Source organism: Rhea pennata, chromosome 3 (assembly GCF_028389875.1).
Source record: "Rhea pennata isolate bPtePen1 chromosome 3, bPtePen1.pri, whole genome shotgun sequence".
Classification (NCBI taxonomy): Eukaryota; Metazoa; Chordata; class Aves; order Rheiformes; family Rheidae; genus Rhea; species Rhea pennata.
In genome coordinates this window covers 106,981,664-106,997,970 of record NC_084665.1, presented here as the reverse complement: position 1 = coordinate 106,997,970, position 16,307 = coordinate 106,981,664, and the positions used below count along the sequence as shown (strand labels likewise).

The 16,307-nt window shown below is 37.1% G+C and overlaps 1 protein-coding gene across 3 annotated transcripts in view; it reads left to right on the top strand.

Moving 5' to 3' along the window:
• The window catches only part of ARHGEF10 (Rho guanine nucleotide exchange factor 10), a 116,734-nt gene that overhangs the window by 61,683 nt on the left and 38,744 nt on the right, over window positions 1-16,307 (top strand). For all 3 annotated transcript variants that reach the window (XM_062572970.1, XM_062572969.1, XM_062572967.1), the window contains one exon: window positions 14,970-15,085. In XM_062572970.1, coding sequence (XP_062428954.1) covers window positions 14,970-15,085 — 116 coding nt within the window. The remainder of the gene's footprint in view (window positions 1-14,969; window positions 15,086-16,307) is intronic.

Here is a 16,307-nt window from a genome sequence, read left to right as displayed (position 1 = left end):
GTTTTCCCACAGTTGTTCCTTAAGAAGTAAATATTATACTTCAGAATTGCCTGAAATGCAGCTGCAGTATCTAATACCTCCCCATGTTCTCCAGAGTGGTTATTGTTAGCCCTCATAAATAACTCGCAAAACTTTTTAAAGTTAAGTAGATTTCAATTTCAAGGCTGTCTTTATTTTGTGACTTCTTTTAGACATTAATGGGCAATGAAATTGAAGCTCTTAAATTATCATTACCAGCTACTCTATATTTGACCCCACAGGAAGTGTGTATAACGAGGGTATTACCTAGAATTGGGAGGTTCCTTCTCTTGGAGAGTGTGGGAGGAACAGTTCATTGTGATATTCCTAGTGTGACTGTGCAGCAGCTTCACAGTGGATTGGATGAAGTTCTTGCCCTGTAGGGACATCAGATGGGGAAGCAGAGGATGAAGGAAGAAAGAAAAACTCTCATCTTAACAATCCTGTAGAACCTACTTGATTCTCTTGGCTTTGAGGTTTTTTCTTTTTGTGATACTATCACCAAATGTCATGAAATTATAAATAATTTTACACATCATTTAGAGTCTCAATGTTCACCTTAAATGGTATTTAACAGGTGAACTTGCTGTTCTGTTGGCAAACCCCGATCAATGTCCTTCTAAGCAAAAGGGTCAAAGTGTAAGAATTAAAAACAGAATATGAAAGTTACTGGTTATACAAATGAATAAATCTTCCTTTAGTTTTAATTATACATTTCTGCCATATGATCCTGGTTAATGTTAACCAGTCGTGAAAGAGGAAGTGAGCTTAGCCTTCCTATTTGCATATACTCCTTTGTCAACACTAGCTGTCACTGTGAATACAGACTTAGGCGGGCTGTCTCAATTAGAGACAGACTCAGTTGCATTAGTTATTCCGTAGAATTTCTTAGTTCCAGTTTTCTTGGCTACTAAAGATTAAAGTAGCCCAGAAAGTACAATTTTTCTGCAGAGAGGAAGGACCGGTAAAACTTTGGTAATAGTTTACCATTTCGTACTTATTTACACCCACTAAGATGCTGTATTTATATTCAGTGATGACACAGTCCTCATCATGGTAGTATTGCTTCATCAGTGAGATTACTGGGTACTTAATACAAATTATAAGGCACTACCAGCTAAATATTTAATCATTCTCTGGCTGAAATTACATGACTTTGTAGTCATTATGAGTTGTCTTCCGTTTTCAGGGTGTACTAAGAAATTGTTGTGATGAAATCCCAGTGGCTTCATAGAAGGTAGTTTTAATACATCCAGACCCAAAGCAGTCTAAACATCTAATAATCAAAAACAATTAACGATATTACATACCAAATCTTAGCTTCCAGGAGATCTGGTAAGAGTTCTGCATGTCTTAGCTAGAAACATGTTTTCAGCTTCCATTTCCAGTTTGTGGAAATTGGAGAGCTACAGAATAATGATGATAATGTGTGAAAGCAGTTAGTAGGTCAGTGTTACCTTTTCCATTTCTGGAAGATGCAGAAAAGGAGGATTGTATCTGCAGCACACCAGATTAAATATTTGGCTCCTGTAATGCTAATATTCTCACATTACTGTTGTAATCAGTGAGGATTCCTGATGAATTCTGATTGTGTCCTTATGAGGATTATTGGTTATTAATTACATTTCTCATATCATAGTATTTTTTTTCCCCTGTTAGAATCCTTTGTGTGAGGAGGCAACTGTATTAAGTGTATCTCCCTATTATTGATCTAATTTGTCTTGCTCCGTACTCTGTTCTTTTGGAGTCATTTCTGTTAATCACTACTTTTAGTCAGGGTCGTAACTGCTGTAACTGTGATCCTTCAGTAGCAGCGCTGGCTAAATGCAATTGGCACGTCAGGCTTCTACTGTGCTGCAAGAAAGGATAGTGTGGTTTAAAGAGGCAGACTTCACTTTGGGTGCTACAGAGAAATTTGAATTTCCCTTAGAGGTTGTAATAAAGAATAGTTGGAAGGTTGAAAGGTTTTACAAGTACGTTTAAATCAAGGGACTGCTTTAGTACTGTTCTATGTAGGAAACAAAGGCAGCATGAACATTGCTTTCACTTGGCAAAATCATCATTTTGCGTTTTTTACCCAGTTCTGCTTTATGTACTAGGCTTTTATTTCTGAATTCTAATAAGAGAAGACATTAGGAGTTGGTTGCCTAGCTTTTTTCTTTTTCTAAAGTGTTGTGTCTTTTGACGTGAGAAAATGTGTGGCAAAATTGAGAAAGAATAGAGAAAATTTTTCCTAAAATGTATTCAGCTATATTGCTTCTGTTTTTCATGTTCTTTTGCCTTGGTGCTGCTGTTCTGCCCAACACTGAAGGTGGAATAGGAATTCTTTAAATACAAACATTGAGAAAGCTTGAAGTCTAAGCTGTTTGGCAGAGTCCTTCTATTTGTAGGGTTCTTAATGGTGTTTTCTAATAAGGTAGAATTATAACTTGTGTTTATAACCTGCGACTATATTTAAAGCACAAAATATTTTACTTTTTTTTTAATGGCATGCTCTTCATGTTGCAAATCAGGCAAAATTCTTTTTCCTATATTGGAGTCATTCTTGCTTGAAAGTCTATGACATCCTAGTCAGACAGTTGCAATGGAAATATTTTAACTGTGTGTGCCAAAACTTGAGATTCCAGAAGAGGCCTAATGCACTATTTTTTTTCTATGGAGCAATTTGCAGAAAGATGTAAGATAAAGTTCTCTCTGTACAAATCCACATATTGTTTCAGGTAGCCTGTTACTAATTGTTCTTCTCTCCATTTCAATCTTTTTAAAAATGTTAATCCATGTGAAGAAGCATAATCACATTGATAGCACCAAAGAAACTGAATTAATATCAGAAGAGAGGCATGAACACCAAGCTGTATATTCTTGATTTTGATTTACTTGTGTTGAAAGAATTGTATTGTATAACAGAGTTCAAAAAGACATATTTGAAGAGTGTTTTCCAGAGTTATGAGTGCATTTGCTTTGTTTTTGTGAGAAGATATGAGAAATACTATAATGTTAGGTGAGGTTGTTAAATATAAGAAACAAGATCTATGATCCAAGTCCCAAAGAGAATTCAGCAACAGGATTATGTAATGTGGACACGTTCCTATGTAATAAATGATTGAAAAGCTCAAAAGAAGAAACACTTTCGTTAATGTCAGTTTGTGAATTCTCTTCTTCCAGACGATTATTTCCCAGTGAATGATATTCATTCAGTAAAAAAAACATGAGAAGTTGATTGAATTTATGGAAAGAGCGTGCTCAGTAAGTTAAATGCTACCTGTGTTGTTCTGATAAAAAAAAAAAAAAGATGGGTCGAAGAGCAGTGAACACAACTTGTGGTTTAGTGCTGTTCTAAAAGTCCTGTTTCCAATAAAATATAAAAAAAGTGTCCAAAGGCAATTTTTAACTTCTCATCAAGATGTATTATACTCCCCTCAAAAAGATCAGAACAGTTAGCCTGCCTTTGCAAATCTCCCCGCTGAACATAGAAACACTGAAAATACGTCTTTCACTGTTCTTTAAAGGCAGTGAAAATAGGCAAAAGTCAAATATGCAGCACAGAATTTCAGTTTCTTAGACATTAGCGAATGTTATTGCTAGTGGTAGTATTTTGCTCAAGCTGTTGAAGGACAGTGAACTATGAATTCTCTGCTGAGATGAACTTCAGTTTGGTGCTGTAGTGGAAACAACCAGTGTTTTTTCTGGTTGTCAGGGCAGCCAAGGATGAAAAGGATGAGCTGTAAAAGTCTTTAACAATGTCTTTATTTAAGACGACCAAGTTATAAAGAATCTGAAGGAACAAAGGGAAAAGAGGGCTAAACATTTTTTGATTTCTGGGTGGGAAGCCAAGTGTCTGTCAGTATGTCATGGCTTACTGCTGCTGGCCATGTTGATCAGGAGTGGTAAACACTGTGGACTATTACTTAAGCAAAGAATCATTTAATTTTAACCATATGGCTGAAAATTGATTGAGAAAATGAGCAAGGCCCATCTGTTCTATATATCCCATAGCTGTGAGTGTAGGAGGTAACAGTAAAGTGAAGTAACACTTCAGCATGTTTACATTTATGGTGGGGGTTTAATGTTATTTTTAATTTCACGGGTTTACAGTTCATAACAGGGTCAGACTTTAGCACTGCTAAGCTTTGACTTGTTTGCACTCCTGATCAGATTTACTGGGATAAAATGGTACTTCCTTTCCACTTGCTTGTGGTTTAGATCTCCATGGTTTTTGTTTGTTGTCAAATGTCGTAGTAACGCCATGTTGAAATGCCGACGTGATTTTTCTCTTCTGAGTTTCCTTCTGTTTTATGCAGTCAGCTTATGTAGGTCTCTGAGTGTTGTCAGGGAAACAGGTAGGGCTAGTGTGTGCTTGTGCTTCTGTCTGTTCTGCTCAAGATTATCAAGTCCTTTTCAAAGACAGGAATAACGCTTCTGTGGTAGCCCTTGCTGTTGAAGCTGATTTCTGCTGGTTTGTCTTCTGAGACAGAATTGGTGAAGGAAGGAAAAGACAACTTTATCATCACTTTAAGACTGGACAATGGTAGTAGAGTGTCCAGAGTAAACAAGACTAAATATTAAATGACATTTCAAGTCTAGCATTGATGATAAGGTTTTAAAAACGGTGATATGACCTAAACTGCTAGTTCAGCCAACTTTCATCTCTGTGAAGTATATGTAGAGTAACAATGTAAATCTTTGTTTTAAAACTATTGAAAATAATATTGTGTGCTAAAGGAGATATAACATGTTCATAAATGTAAACTGTCATTGATATATGTCAACAAAAGATCAGAGATTTTAAATAAATCTAATTCCAGATGCAGCCTATTTGGCTGAGCAAACCAGGTGCCATTAAGTAGTTCATTTTCTTAAGCAGATAAGTGTAACAAACTGGTGGATTAAGTATAGATTAAATTAGCTGTTACATGTTTGTCTCACCTACTTAGGATAGATTCTTTTCTTTTCTTGCCACATTATTTTTAGTCGTTATAGGGTTTGACGTACAGCTCTCATAAACCTTCTTCTGAATTGCTAGAGGTCAGTTTAACATCGTGACGCTAACTAGTAAAATGAGTAGAAACCTAGGTATATCCATACAAGCAAGAATGAAAGAGGGAGTTAAGCCCCTTGCAGTACAGTTTTCATATGAGTTGCAGATAATGATAATGAGGAAGAGCTGCAAGAGCTGGGCCTGTTCAGCCTGGAGAAGAGAAGACTGAAAGAGGATCTTATCAATGTCTACAAATACCTTAAGGGAGGGTATCAAGGCTGGACTCTTTTAAGTGGTGCCAAGTTATTAGGACAAGAGGTAACAGGCACGAACTGAAACACTGGCAGTTCCACCTGAATACAAGGAAAACCTTCACTGTGACAGAGCACTGAAACAGGTTTCCCGGAGAGGCTATGGAGTCTCCTTCTCTGGAGATATTCAAAACCCACCTGGCCATGAGCCTGTCTAATGTGCTCTAGGTGACCCTGCTTGAGCAGGGGGTTGGAGCAGATGATCTCCAGAGGTCCCTTCCAACCTCAACCATTCTGTGATTCTGTGATAATCTGTCTCTGAATTCTAAATCTCTGAACTCCAATGAAAACTTCTGCCAGCTCAGTCATTCTGTGATCATCAGCAAACCTATCCTCAAGAACCGGGCGGTACTTCATTGTTTAAATGTATTCACACATGCACTTTCATTGCTTTTTTATGCTGGTTGTTATGTCCTCACATCCAGTTCCTCTCTGACGCTTTGCATCCTTATGGTTACACCCCCCACCAAGGTACCTTTCCAGCTCTCTTTCCTCTTCTTACGAGTGCAGAGGCTTCCTGATCTGGGCTGTCTTTACCTGACCTTTGGGATGCTGCAGCAGGATATGGCAAAAGAGCTGTGGCAAGTCTTTTCTTTCATTCTAAAGCCTCTTTATATTTGCCCTTCCTCATGGGAACAGAGCCAGGGATTGAAGTTGCTCTGATCCATAACTGCAGTCAGTACGTAGTTCCGGAAAACATCTTGCAGTTACCACTGTTGGCGTGCAGCTGTGGAGCCAGACTGCGGCTTCCAGATTTGTCAGCGTAGTGGGACTCCAGCTCCTTTCTTCATGTTCCCTACTATTTTCATTTCCTCCTCCTTCTCTGGCACAGCACAACTGTTTCTGTCATCAGAAAACATATTTATGGTATTATATCTGTAAAATTCCCTTCCCTGTCAGGATTAGCTGGAGTTTTGTATAATTCTTAAGCTGCATTCATAACATAAAAGCTGCTTCTCACTATCTTAGTTAGACAGGGTTGCATCCAGGTGGGCCTTGAATGTCTCCAGAGAAGGAGACTCCACAACCTCTCTGCGCAACCTCTCTTAAAAGGCTTTGCTTTTCCGTGACATTTTTGCATAATTTTACTCACTGATAGTATAGTACTCTGAAGTATTTGCATTTGATACTTTGCACAGTATTTGCAGTTGCAGGCTGTTGATTTTATCTTCTTATTACTCAAGCTGTTTGAATAAGCAGTTTTGTGGTCAGACTGTTTCTTGTGCAGCCTGTTTTTCTTTGGTGTTCAGATTGGATACAGTGAGACATATATTGAGACAAGTCTCAGTGTTCACGTAATTACCACTTGAGAATAAGATATTAGCAGCTGATGGGAATGTGAAGTTAAAAATACTTTCCAGAGCTAAGACCTGGGAGGTTTGTTTCCCAGCTTTGCTATATATGTACTGGATTACCTCTGGGACTTGGTTCTTTATCTGTGATTAGGGCTCATAGAGCTCCCCTGCTTTACATGACAGCTGGAATAGATATGTTAAAGGGTTTTAGAAGCTCAACTTTGGTCATTAAGCTTATAGAAATTACTTCTGGGTGCTTACATGGTTAAAGTATGATTAGAAGTTATTTGCTTGGAGAGGTTAGGCTGAGAAATGTGATTTGATTTTTATGATAAGGTTTTTCATGTTGAATGATGATGTTGTTACTCCCTAACTATATTGATAATTAGGTTTGTTTGCTCTATGTCTGAATTTAATAGTTTATATTCTAATAATCTCAAGATTTTATTGCTTATCACCTCATGCTCTGTATATGTTTCTGTGCTCTTTCTGTTAGATTCTGTTAATAAATCTAAGTTGGAGTTACGCTCTAGTAGAGCTAAATCTAAGTTGGAGTTACGCTCTAGTAGAGCTGCTTACCATTTTATTGATGGTAGCCAACAAAGTTCTTGTTTTCTGAGATCATGATGGATTTCCCATCTGATGTAGGTTCAGAATCTAGTGATTGATACCACTCTAAGTATTTATGTGGTTTGGACCTGTATCGTATAATCTAAAGTAAGCTACATTTGAACTATAATGGCTCAGATTTTTCAGGAGCATTTAACTATTGAGATCATGAGTTTGATTTGGCATAAAAGAACAAGTAGGGTTAAAGCAAGAAGTCTCATTATATAAACTTTAAATTGATATGTGTTTTCATTTGCTTCCAATCATGTTTCTTAAACCAGGATTTTAGATTCGCAGGACAATGTTTTGGATATTGCACTGAAATTTCAATCTGCTATTTAAGTGCTATTGTAAAAAAACAACAAAAAATACCTCAGCTCTACCCAAATGCTTTCCTTGGGTGTCCATGGAAACAGGAACAGTGTGTGTAACCAGGTTGAAAGATACAAATAGAGTGAGTGCTGTGATGGTGCAGCTGTGAAGTGCTTTGCTTACATAAGAGAATGTGCAGGAAGTTTGTAGTTTAACCTCTAAAAATAAAATCTCATCTGCTTTATCACTGGTTTTAACATTGATACAGAATTTTGAGAAACAAGGAATTAGAGGTAAGGAGAAGCTTCCGTTGTGTCCGGCTGGTGGGGTGATGTGTCAAGTTCTGGGCAAGAGAAAGTTTAAGGACAAAAAGGAATTTTCATCACTGGGCTTCTAAGTGAAAGCTAGGTATTTTATTTCAAAGGTTTTTGTAAGTGAAGAGTGTATAGTACTTTACAATGGGCATTAGTGTCAATTGCTGAATGAATGACAATATTCTCAGAAATTCTTTTCATAATCTTTTCCCCCGAGTCTGCTTATCAGTTACTGAAATAAATGGCTTATATATGAAAATGTCATATGAGGGCAATCCTTCTCCCTTGCTTTGAGAAAATTATTTTCACTATAATCTTTTGGGAAGGTTGTTTTTCATATGTTGTACAAGATCTGTTAAACTCTTTACAGCTGCTATGGCATCCTATATATTTTCATTCCAGTATATCTATAGAAGCAGGATCCAGTATCTAGGTATTGGGCAAGAATTCCTGAGTTGCAGTAAAGGAAACTAAGGCCCTATTAATGGTTCTGAATTTCTTTCTTTAAATTCAAACTCAAGATTCAGAGAACAGGAAATTGTTTTACTTCAGGTATAACACTGTCTCTTGAACAGGCTCCATTCTTGTCCTTCTCAAAGGTGGACGCAATAAACTGAGCAGTGAGGCACTCTGTCAGCATACTGTTCTGTTATGTAAAGTCAGTGAAAAATTCCTGGGATAACCAAGAAGTCATATTAAAAAAAAAAAAAGGTTCTAATTGCACTTAATTTTTAAATATATTATTTATACATTATTTTTCAAGATAAATAGTTTAAGCTGTCTCATGAAATCTGTCTAGTTTATTATGAGCTGATCAAGAATTCATCTGGTATTGTGAATGGATCCACTTTCCAGAGTACTACAAATTTCTGAAGTTCAAAGGCAGGCTTAAAAGTTGTAGAAGAGGCCTATCTTTTTACTGTTTTGTTCGAGTGCATGGTATCATACAAATTCCAGTTTGTTATGCCTTTCTCAGACATAGCAACTTTTAAAGTTGTCTTCCACTTCTCTCCAGATCCCAGATGATTTTTATGCTCAAAATGAGCTTTGAATATTTCCCAAGTTTCTTCCCTTCATTATACTTGAATCTTTTAAGTTTTGATATGCTGCCTGGATATGCACAGATGGCTCACTGGGAGGAGGCAATATAAGTACATTCAACCGCAAAGACCAAATCACAGCTGGCAAATCAAATTTGAGATCTTATCAACCTTTAGGGTGGTCTTTAAATCTGGCATCTTTTCAAGCATGCCTTTAACTTTTTGTTTTCCCTCAGTAAGGCTGGAACTGTACTCAGGAAAACAGCCTTTCTCAGTTTTGGTTGTAGTTTTCACGTGTCAGTGTTCACTATCAAATTTCATTTCATTTAATGTATAGCCTAACTTCAGAGATCTGTCTCAATCAGTTAAAATAATCTTTATAATAAACTTGAATTTCTGTGAAGCATCAGTTCTAACTTCATGCCAGTACATCTTTTTTCAAAGCAGTAATATTGAGGTATTATGTTTATGAACTGTATGGGGAAAAAGATCATTAATATGATCATACTCAAGGCAGATCTTGTCAAGATGAGTTATTTTAGAGTAGAAGAGATATCCATTACAGTTTTTGCCTTTAACATGGTGAATGATACAGATACATATGAGTGGGTATCCTGAATGAGGCTTTTATTTCATTTGCATGTCACTTTGATTTATGTGATACTACTTCTTGAAAAAAATCCTTCTAATTTTGGAATAAATAGGGGTTCAGAAGGGACAACTTGAGTCATTATGTCTACCTTCTCAGAAATAGATGTTTAGTTTATAGATGCTTAGTTTATAGAGGTCTGCATCTACTCCAGACATTGTAACAATTTTTTTTTGTCTTTAGAAGCATAAATCTGTCATAAATTTGTAATTCACACGCCAGAAACAGAATATACAGCAAAAGCTAGAAGAAAATGTGTTCAAGTAATATCAGCACTGTAAATAAATCTCTCCCTTAGTAACTCATTGAGAGCAAGAACTGGGGCATGATCAGCTCAGGATTATAACGTCCAATACGCTTGCAGTGCCTGCAAGAATTTAAAATTTAGAGGAGCCAGACAGGTAGTGGTACCAGGGGACTGGTTGCTTTGTGGATACCCCCGAAAGATACCTGTGCTGCTGTCCTGTGCCAGTCTTGTGCTGGCCCAGCAGGGCGAGATTTGCTGGGAGCTGCCACGAGCAGTGTGGGAAGAGCTGCATGTTGTGGGAGGCAGGTTAGCTGCAAGAAAAGGCAGTGAGAGCCTTGAATTCAGGTCCAGTTTCTTGTTGATCCCAGAATGTGACAAAGTGATGCTCTGAGTAAGACAGCTCTGCCCACACACACGAGTGAACATGCAGACACTTCTATGGGCATATGCATGCACAGCTTCCACCCACAGCTTCTACCTCCTAATTTTGCCTGAGCCAAGTAAAGCTGACTTAAACCACACCTAGGGAGTTTCCTACTTTTTTTTTTTTAAGTAGCTTGATGTAAATGAGCTAAGGATTACTTCTGTTTGAGTTGTTAGGAGTTACTTCAAGTCAAACAGTAGTGGTGAATTTAAAGCTGTGATACTGAGAATAGTACAGAAAAATAAGCAGGCAAAATAGATGTTTATGTTATACTCAAAAATATCTCAACTACAGATAATTGCTTTTAAAAGTGGAATCTTCCTACCCCAGGTTCACTTAGGGTCAAAAATCAATATAAACTTAAACCCTTTTTCTTCCTTTTAAAGTGAGTGAGTGGTTGTTAATAGCTCTGTCTTGAACAGATTTCATAATAAGACTGAGCAAGGAACTGTGTATTTTGAATGAATTCCCATTTTTTGGCATTCAGTTTGCCTGTTGCAGAACAACAGGCCTTGAATTCCTCTGGAAAGATCTTAGCAACAAAGGAGTTGCTGGAAAAAATCCTGCTATCTTCTGGGGCCAAGATTTCACCCTTCATCTGGAGGTGGAATGCAGAGAACTTTGCCTCCTGATTCATATGTGTGATTATTGGTTATAGCATACTGCATTTTTTTTTTTTTTTTTTTAAACCCAGGCATATCGTTTTCTGTAACACTCAGGATGTTTACAGCTGGGGAGAACCTTCTCTAAACTCATGGGGGTTTTTCACATTGGAAAATAAGTTGTTTTGGAGCTTGATGATTAGCAAGAGTGGCTTAGAAATGGGAAGGAAATGGCTTTATCATTTGTAAAGCTTTTCAAAGTTTTATTTTTTTTTTGTTTTTTGTTTTTTGTTTTTTTTTTTTAATCAGTCTGTGCTGGGATGAAGCCAAGAGTTTTTTCAGTGCTTTCCATGGAAAAAAAGAAAGAGTGAACACCCACCCCAAAAGAGCCAGCAATGTAATGGTCAGGGAACATGTGTAGGCTGAAGCAGGCAATTGTTGAGTAGATTCTTGCTCCGTCTCTGGCTCTGAACTGAGAAACGCATCTGATAAACCTCATGTGAGAACTGACACATTTCTAGACTAGAATGTGCCCCACCTCCTTCACCTAGGAAAAAACCCTTCATCAAAAATTCCCCAATAGATCAACTATTAACGTATTGTTAACCACCAAGGAGCTAAACAGGCTAATCCTATTTTAAAAGAAGTTATGTTTAACCCTTACAGGACCAAATTCAGAAGTGAAGTTGCTGTGATCTGTAACTATCCAGACATAAACCAACGCGTAAATTCTGACAGAATTCTCTTCTGATTAATATATCGTTTTTGATTTCTTAAGCCCAGTTACTTTTCTGTGTTTCAGTTTGTGCTCACTAAGGACCTCTGTGAAAGAATGATGATAACCATGGCTGTTTGCCTGGCCTTGACTGACCAATTAAGTTTCTTCTTAGTTTGGCCACTTCTCCTTTAGAATATCAGAAAATGGAAGCAAATGCTCTTTAATTATTTTCTCATTTGCTTTTTGTTTTTCTGTGCTAAAATCTTGTTCTTTAATGAATGAGCTTAAAATGACTTCAGTTCCTTTTTTCTACATGACAGAATATACATAGGTTAATTTGTTTTGACACTCTTATTGCACTTTTTTATCTTGATTTATTAAAAGCCTATGAAATATGCATGATACAGATAAAATCGACTCAGGTGACAATTACTGAATCAAATTCAAGATTCATACCTTGTTCTCAAGGTATGAATAGGGTATGGGAATAGGGTATTTATAAGAGCGTTAGAAGCTGCAAGGCAGAGGATTGTGGAGGACAGCTGTTGGAGGTGCAGTGGAGTTACGTGCTGCAGGAGGAAGATCCATCTGTGTAAGTAGATAAAGCTTTCTTTATGGCCACAGTTGAAGGCGATGGCACAAGATCTAAGAGTTGCCTGAACCCTTGCTATTACAGTTTGCAGGTAAATGTGAGTTCTCTGACTTGCTTTCATTAATTAAATGAAATGAAATTTCAGATAACTCTGTCTTTATGAAGCTGCAAAAAATGTTACTGCCATTTAAACTATACAAAAAATGTAACTGAAATTCCCTTGAAAGTATCCATACTGTACAGGCGACTCCTTGCATGCTTTCAGCTTTTCACAGCATAGTACTTCTAAATTTTCACTTGGTTCAGACCCACAAGTATAAATTTCTGAAATAGTCATAGTACTTTTTCAGTGTTGCAGTTTGGATTGTTTAATAGTGGAATTTATAAACAACAGGTAAGTAAATGGACTCCTGCCAAAAACTAAACTACACTGCCAGTTACTCACAATCAGGCTAAACTTTGTTTTGCAGAAGTTCTCTTTTTGTTATAGAAATTTGGGACAATAATGGTTTCATTTTGTATCTTTTATAATGCTGAACACATTGTCATGGCTTTCAGCTAGATTTTACTAGACTCCTATTAACACTGAATAATGATTTTCTTTGCAGGTAGACCCTTTGAAATAAGCAATCTGATGCATCTAGGAACTAGCAATTCTGACACTTAATAAATTAGAGTTATTGTAGACATTACTTAGATGTAAGCTAACAGAAGAAGAGGGATACAGGGAGACAACTGTTCTGAATTTTCAGGTGTTGCTTTTTCTAATATATGGACTGAAGAAAGTAAAAATGCAGCTTAATGAATGTATGCAGTCTACAGTTTCTGAAAAGTGTTTACATTTTTTAAAACAAATTAAAAACACACTCTGCAGAACATAATCTAAAAACTCTTCCTCTTGGGTCTACTTTGGAATTATTTCTTTTCACTGTATACAGTAAGTTGAATAATCTTTTCTTAAAGACTGATTTGATTGTGAGGATAAGAAAGGCTGCATTGTAGCCTTAATTAACATGCAGAACAGGCAAAGAACAGTGGCTGAAAGTTGCAGCTACTCTCTGGCTGGATAAGTAGTAGTAAGTGCAGTTGTTCCCTGTTTAGTACACAAGGGCAATACACAGAAATCTTTTTCTTTCTTTTTTACGCCAGTCACAGGAGCAACTTTATGAAATAGATGTGCTACTTGTGTCTAAACTGGAAAATATGATGTTCTCAGGATGGGCAGCAAGACCTCTTGGCGAAGCTTGTGTTCCTGCTGCTCAGGTGTCTTATGCTGCAGGGCAGGTGGCCATGTGAGACAGCCCATCGCCTGTGATGGGCCCGTGACTCATGCTTGCTCCTGCAGCAAACGGAGGAGTTACCTGGCTTAGGCCAGGAGCATGCCAAAGCACGCTAGCATTCTTTCGCACTTCAGAGGCTGCTCAGTGTGTTTCTGGTACTAGATTACCTCTTTGTGTCAGCTGTCTGGCACTGCTTTTAGGCAAGGTGCTCTGTCTGCCTCTAGGCTGGGAGAGCGTACCAGGCATTACATTTTGATTGTATCTTGCCAGCACTGCCTTGAAATTATTCTGCCCAGGTCAGTTATCTGCTGACCAACCAGCTTCCAAAACTGTGGCTAGGTAAGGATAAGGAATCTATCATTCAGAAACTAAACTGGGTAAACTGAACAACCTGTAGAGGTTTCCTGGTGCAGTAATACGGTGCAGCTCCTGTCATTCAGTTGAAGGGGAACATGCTGAGCCTGTGCAGGTCCAGGTGGGCAGAGCCCGCCAGGTTTGGGCAGAGCTTTGTTCCCACGAGAGCTGTGCGTCCATACTGCTCCTAGCACTGTGCTGTGAATCAAAGTATGGCAGGACTTCACAGGCTTTGGGCTTTCACGTAGGCAGCTTATCCTATTAATCAGAATATTTTTCTGAGTTACGGTGTTCTTTTATGAATGTAAGTGTACTTACTGATGGTCTGGGCAAAATGTTTCTGCTGCTGCTAAGATTTAGTGCTGATCTCAGTGCGGATCCCTTTTATACTTAATCAGAATTGTAATACAGTTTCAAGTGGTTCAGTGAGATTGCTGGTTTATCTCAGAATTAGGGTGGCTATATGATCCAGAGGTATCTTGTTATCGTGGTTTAACAAATAATGGGTTTTAAATCATCATAGTGAGGTCTGCCAATAACTTTTTTGGACTAGTCACATGATCAAAAGCAATATTCATGAAGGACACTTAAACTAATGTATTACAAAAACATCTACTGATTGATGCTATTGAAAAATTCCATGTCATTTAGAGATTTTAGGGAATTAGCCCTTGCTGAAGCCAGTGAAGCTTTGATATTTGGCACAGTTACAGTGCATGCTTATTAAACTTACAGACAGTGTTCTTCATACTAGAGGAACAACCTCTAGTCTTAATTGTAACTGTAAAAGGCAGTGATAAAGTGAGCAGAAAGGAAATGCCTGTGGTAACACCAGGATATCCACAGACAAAATAAAGTATAACACTGCTACCTATAATTTCCTGTGATGCATTTGCCAATTATCTGGCTGTGGGAACATTGAAGGCATATGGAGCAGCAAAGTAAAAGGGCCATGATATACATATATAAATAAAACACTCTGATTTTCAGAAATAGTGAACACCTAGCTGCATATCAGTGTATTAGTTGTTTTTACAATATAAAAGGAACAAAGGAGCTACGATATGCTCAATTTTCACACAGTATTAAGTAGTAGTGATTTATGTTAATAGTATTATGTTTGTCCTGCTTTCCTCCTTTAACTGAGAGTTGCATCTTTTTATTATATATATATATATAATTATTATATTATATTATATATAATATAATGTTTTTATTCTTTGCAGACAAGCTGTATATGGGACCCGGGCAACTGTACCATGATCTACAGAACCTCTTACATGATTTGAATGTAGTTGGTCAGATTAGTCAATTAATAAGTGGCCTTAAAGGAAACTATCAGGTAATAAACAAAGCTGGATTTGTTTTCAGATATGCTCCTGTTGTAAAGTAGTATAGTTATCTCTCCCTAGGATATCTCTGTAGAGAGTAAAATAATTTTTAACTCCAGTAATTCACTTACTGTTAAATGTTTAGAGTTATAAGTAGATTACAGTGGTCTTTCTAATCTTGTTTTTCTCTGTTGTTTTTATGTGTAGGTGAATACTACAAGTGTCTGCATTTGCTCAGTAACTGCTAAGCTTATTTGGAAAAAAGAATTACATTTTAGTCTTAAGAAATTACTTTCTTACAATCAGACAATGTAGTAATAGGAAGGCTGATTTTTTTCTTTGTTTTAGTGTTTCTGGAGAAAGCATTTGATGCCCACCCAAACACATAATCCTAGCTTTCAGGGAGAAGCCATACTTAAGACTGAGTGCAAGTCATAAAAACATTAATGGATTTTCAATGGAATTTTAACAGTAATTTCCTTCAGCTTTATTCACATCCCGTTTTCAACATGTATTCTGGCAAATAGATACAGTAAGTTAACACTGAATTTCAAAATGAATTCTCCATAATCATAGGACTTTCGTGCGTGGGCACATTTTTAAACCTCTACCTGCAAATACAGGACTGTGTGTGTGTGTGTGTGTAAGCTGAGTTTCTCTTGTGATATCTTGTCCTCTGAGTCAAGGACATTAAACAGAAAATCAAACAGGGTGAAAATATGCACTATGAAGGAAGTTTATGGAAACGGCATTTTTAGACAAATTTTGCAAGTATTTAAAGATGAATTTCAGCTGAATTACTGAGCATATGCATATTACAGATCAGACATAAGACATTCATCCACTAAAATATACAATTGCATTTGTATAATGTAAGGCAATTGTAAAATTTAAGCATTTTTTCAGATAGAGATGTATAAATTAATTTAAACAGTTTAGGTGAGGAGGTCAGCTTTCAACTTCAGCAGAGTTCTAGCTGTTTGAAATTAATGTACTTTTGTGTAGCAGTAGCTAACTACTGTCGCTCAAATATACTTACCCATGTGACTGCTTACTAGGCTTGCAGGGAGGTTATTATTTCAGTATCCTACTGGAACACAATCCAGTCACACGCAGACCTTTCATGATTGCCACATAAATATTTTGACTCAAGTATTTGAACAAAACATAGTGGAAGTACGATTTGTAGGCTTTTTTCATGAGATTTTTTAGAAACAAAATTTGAGGTGTCAT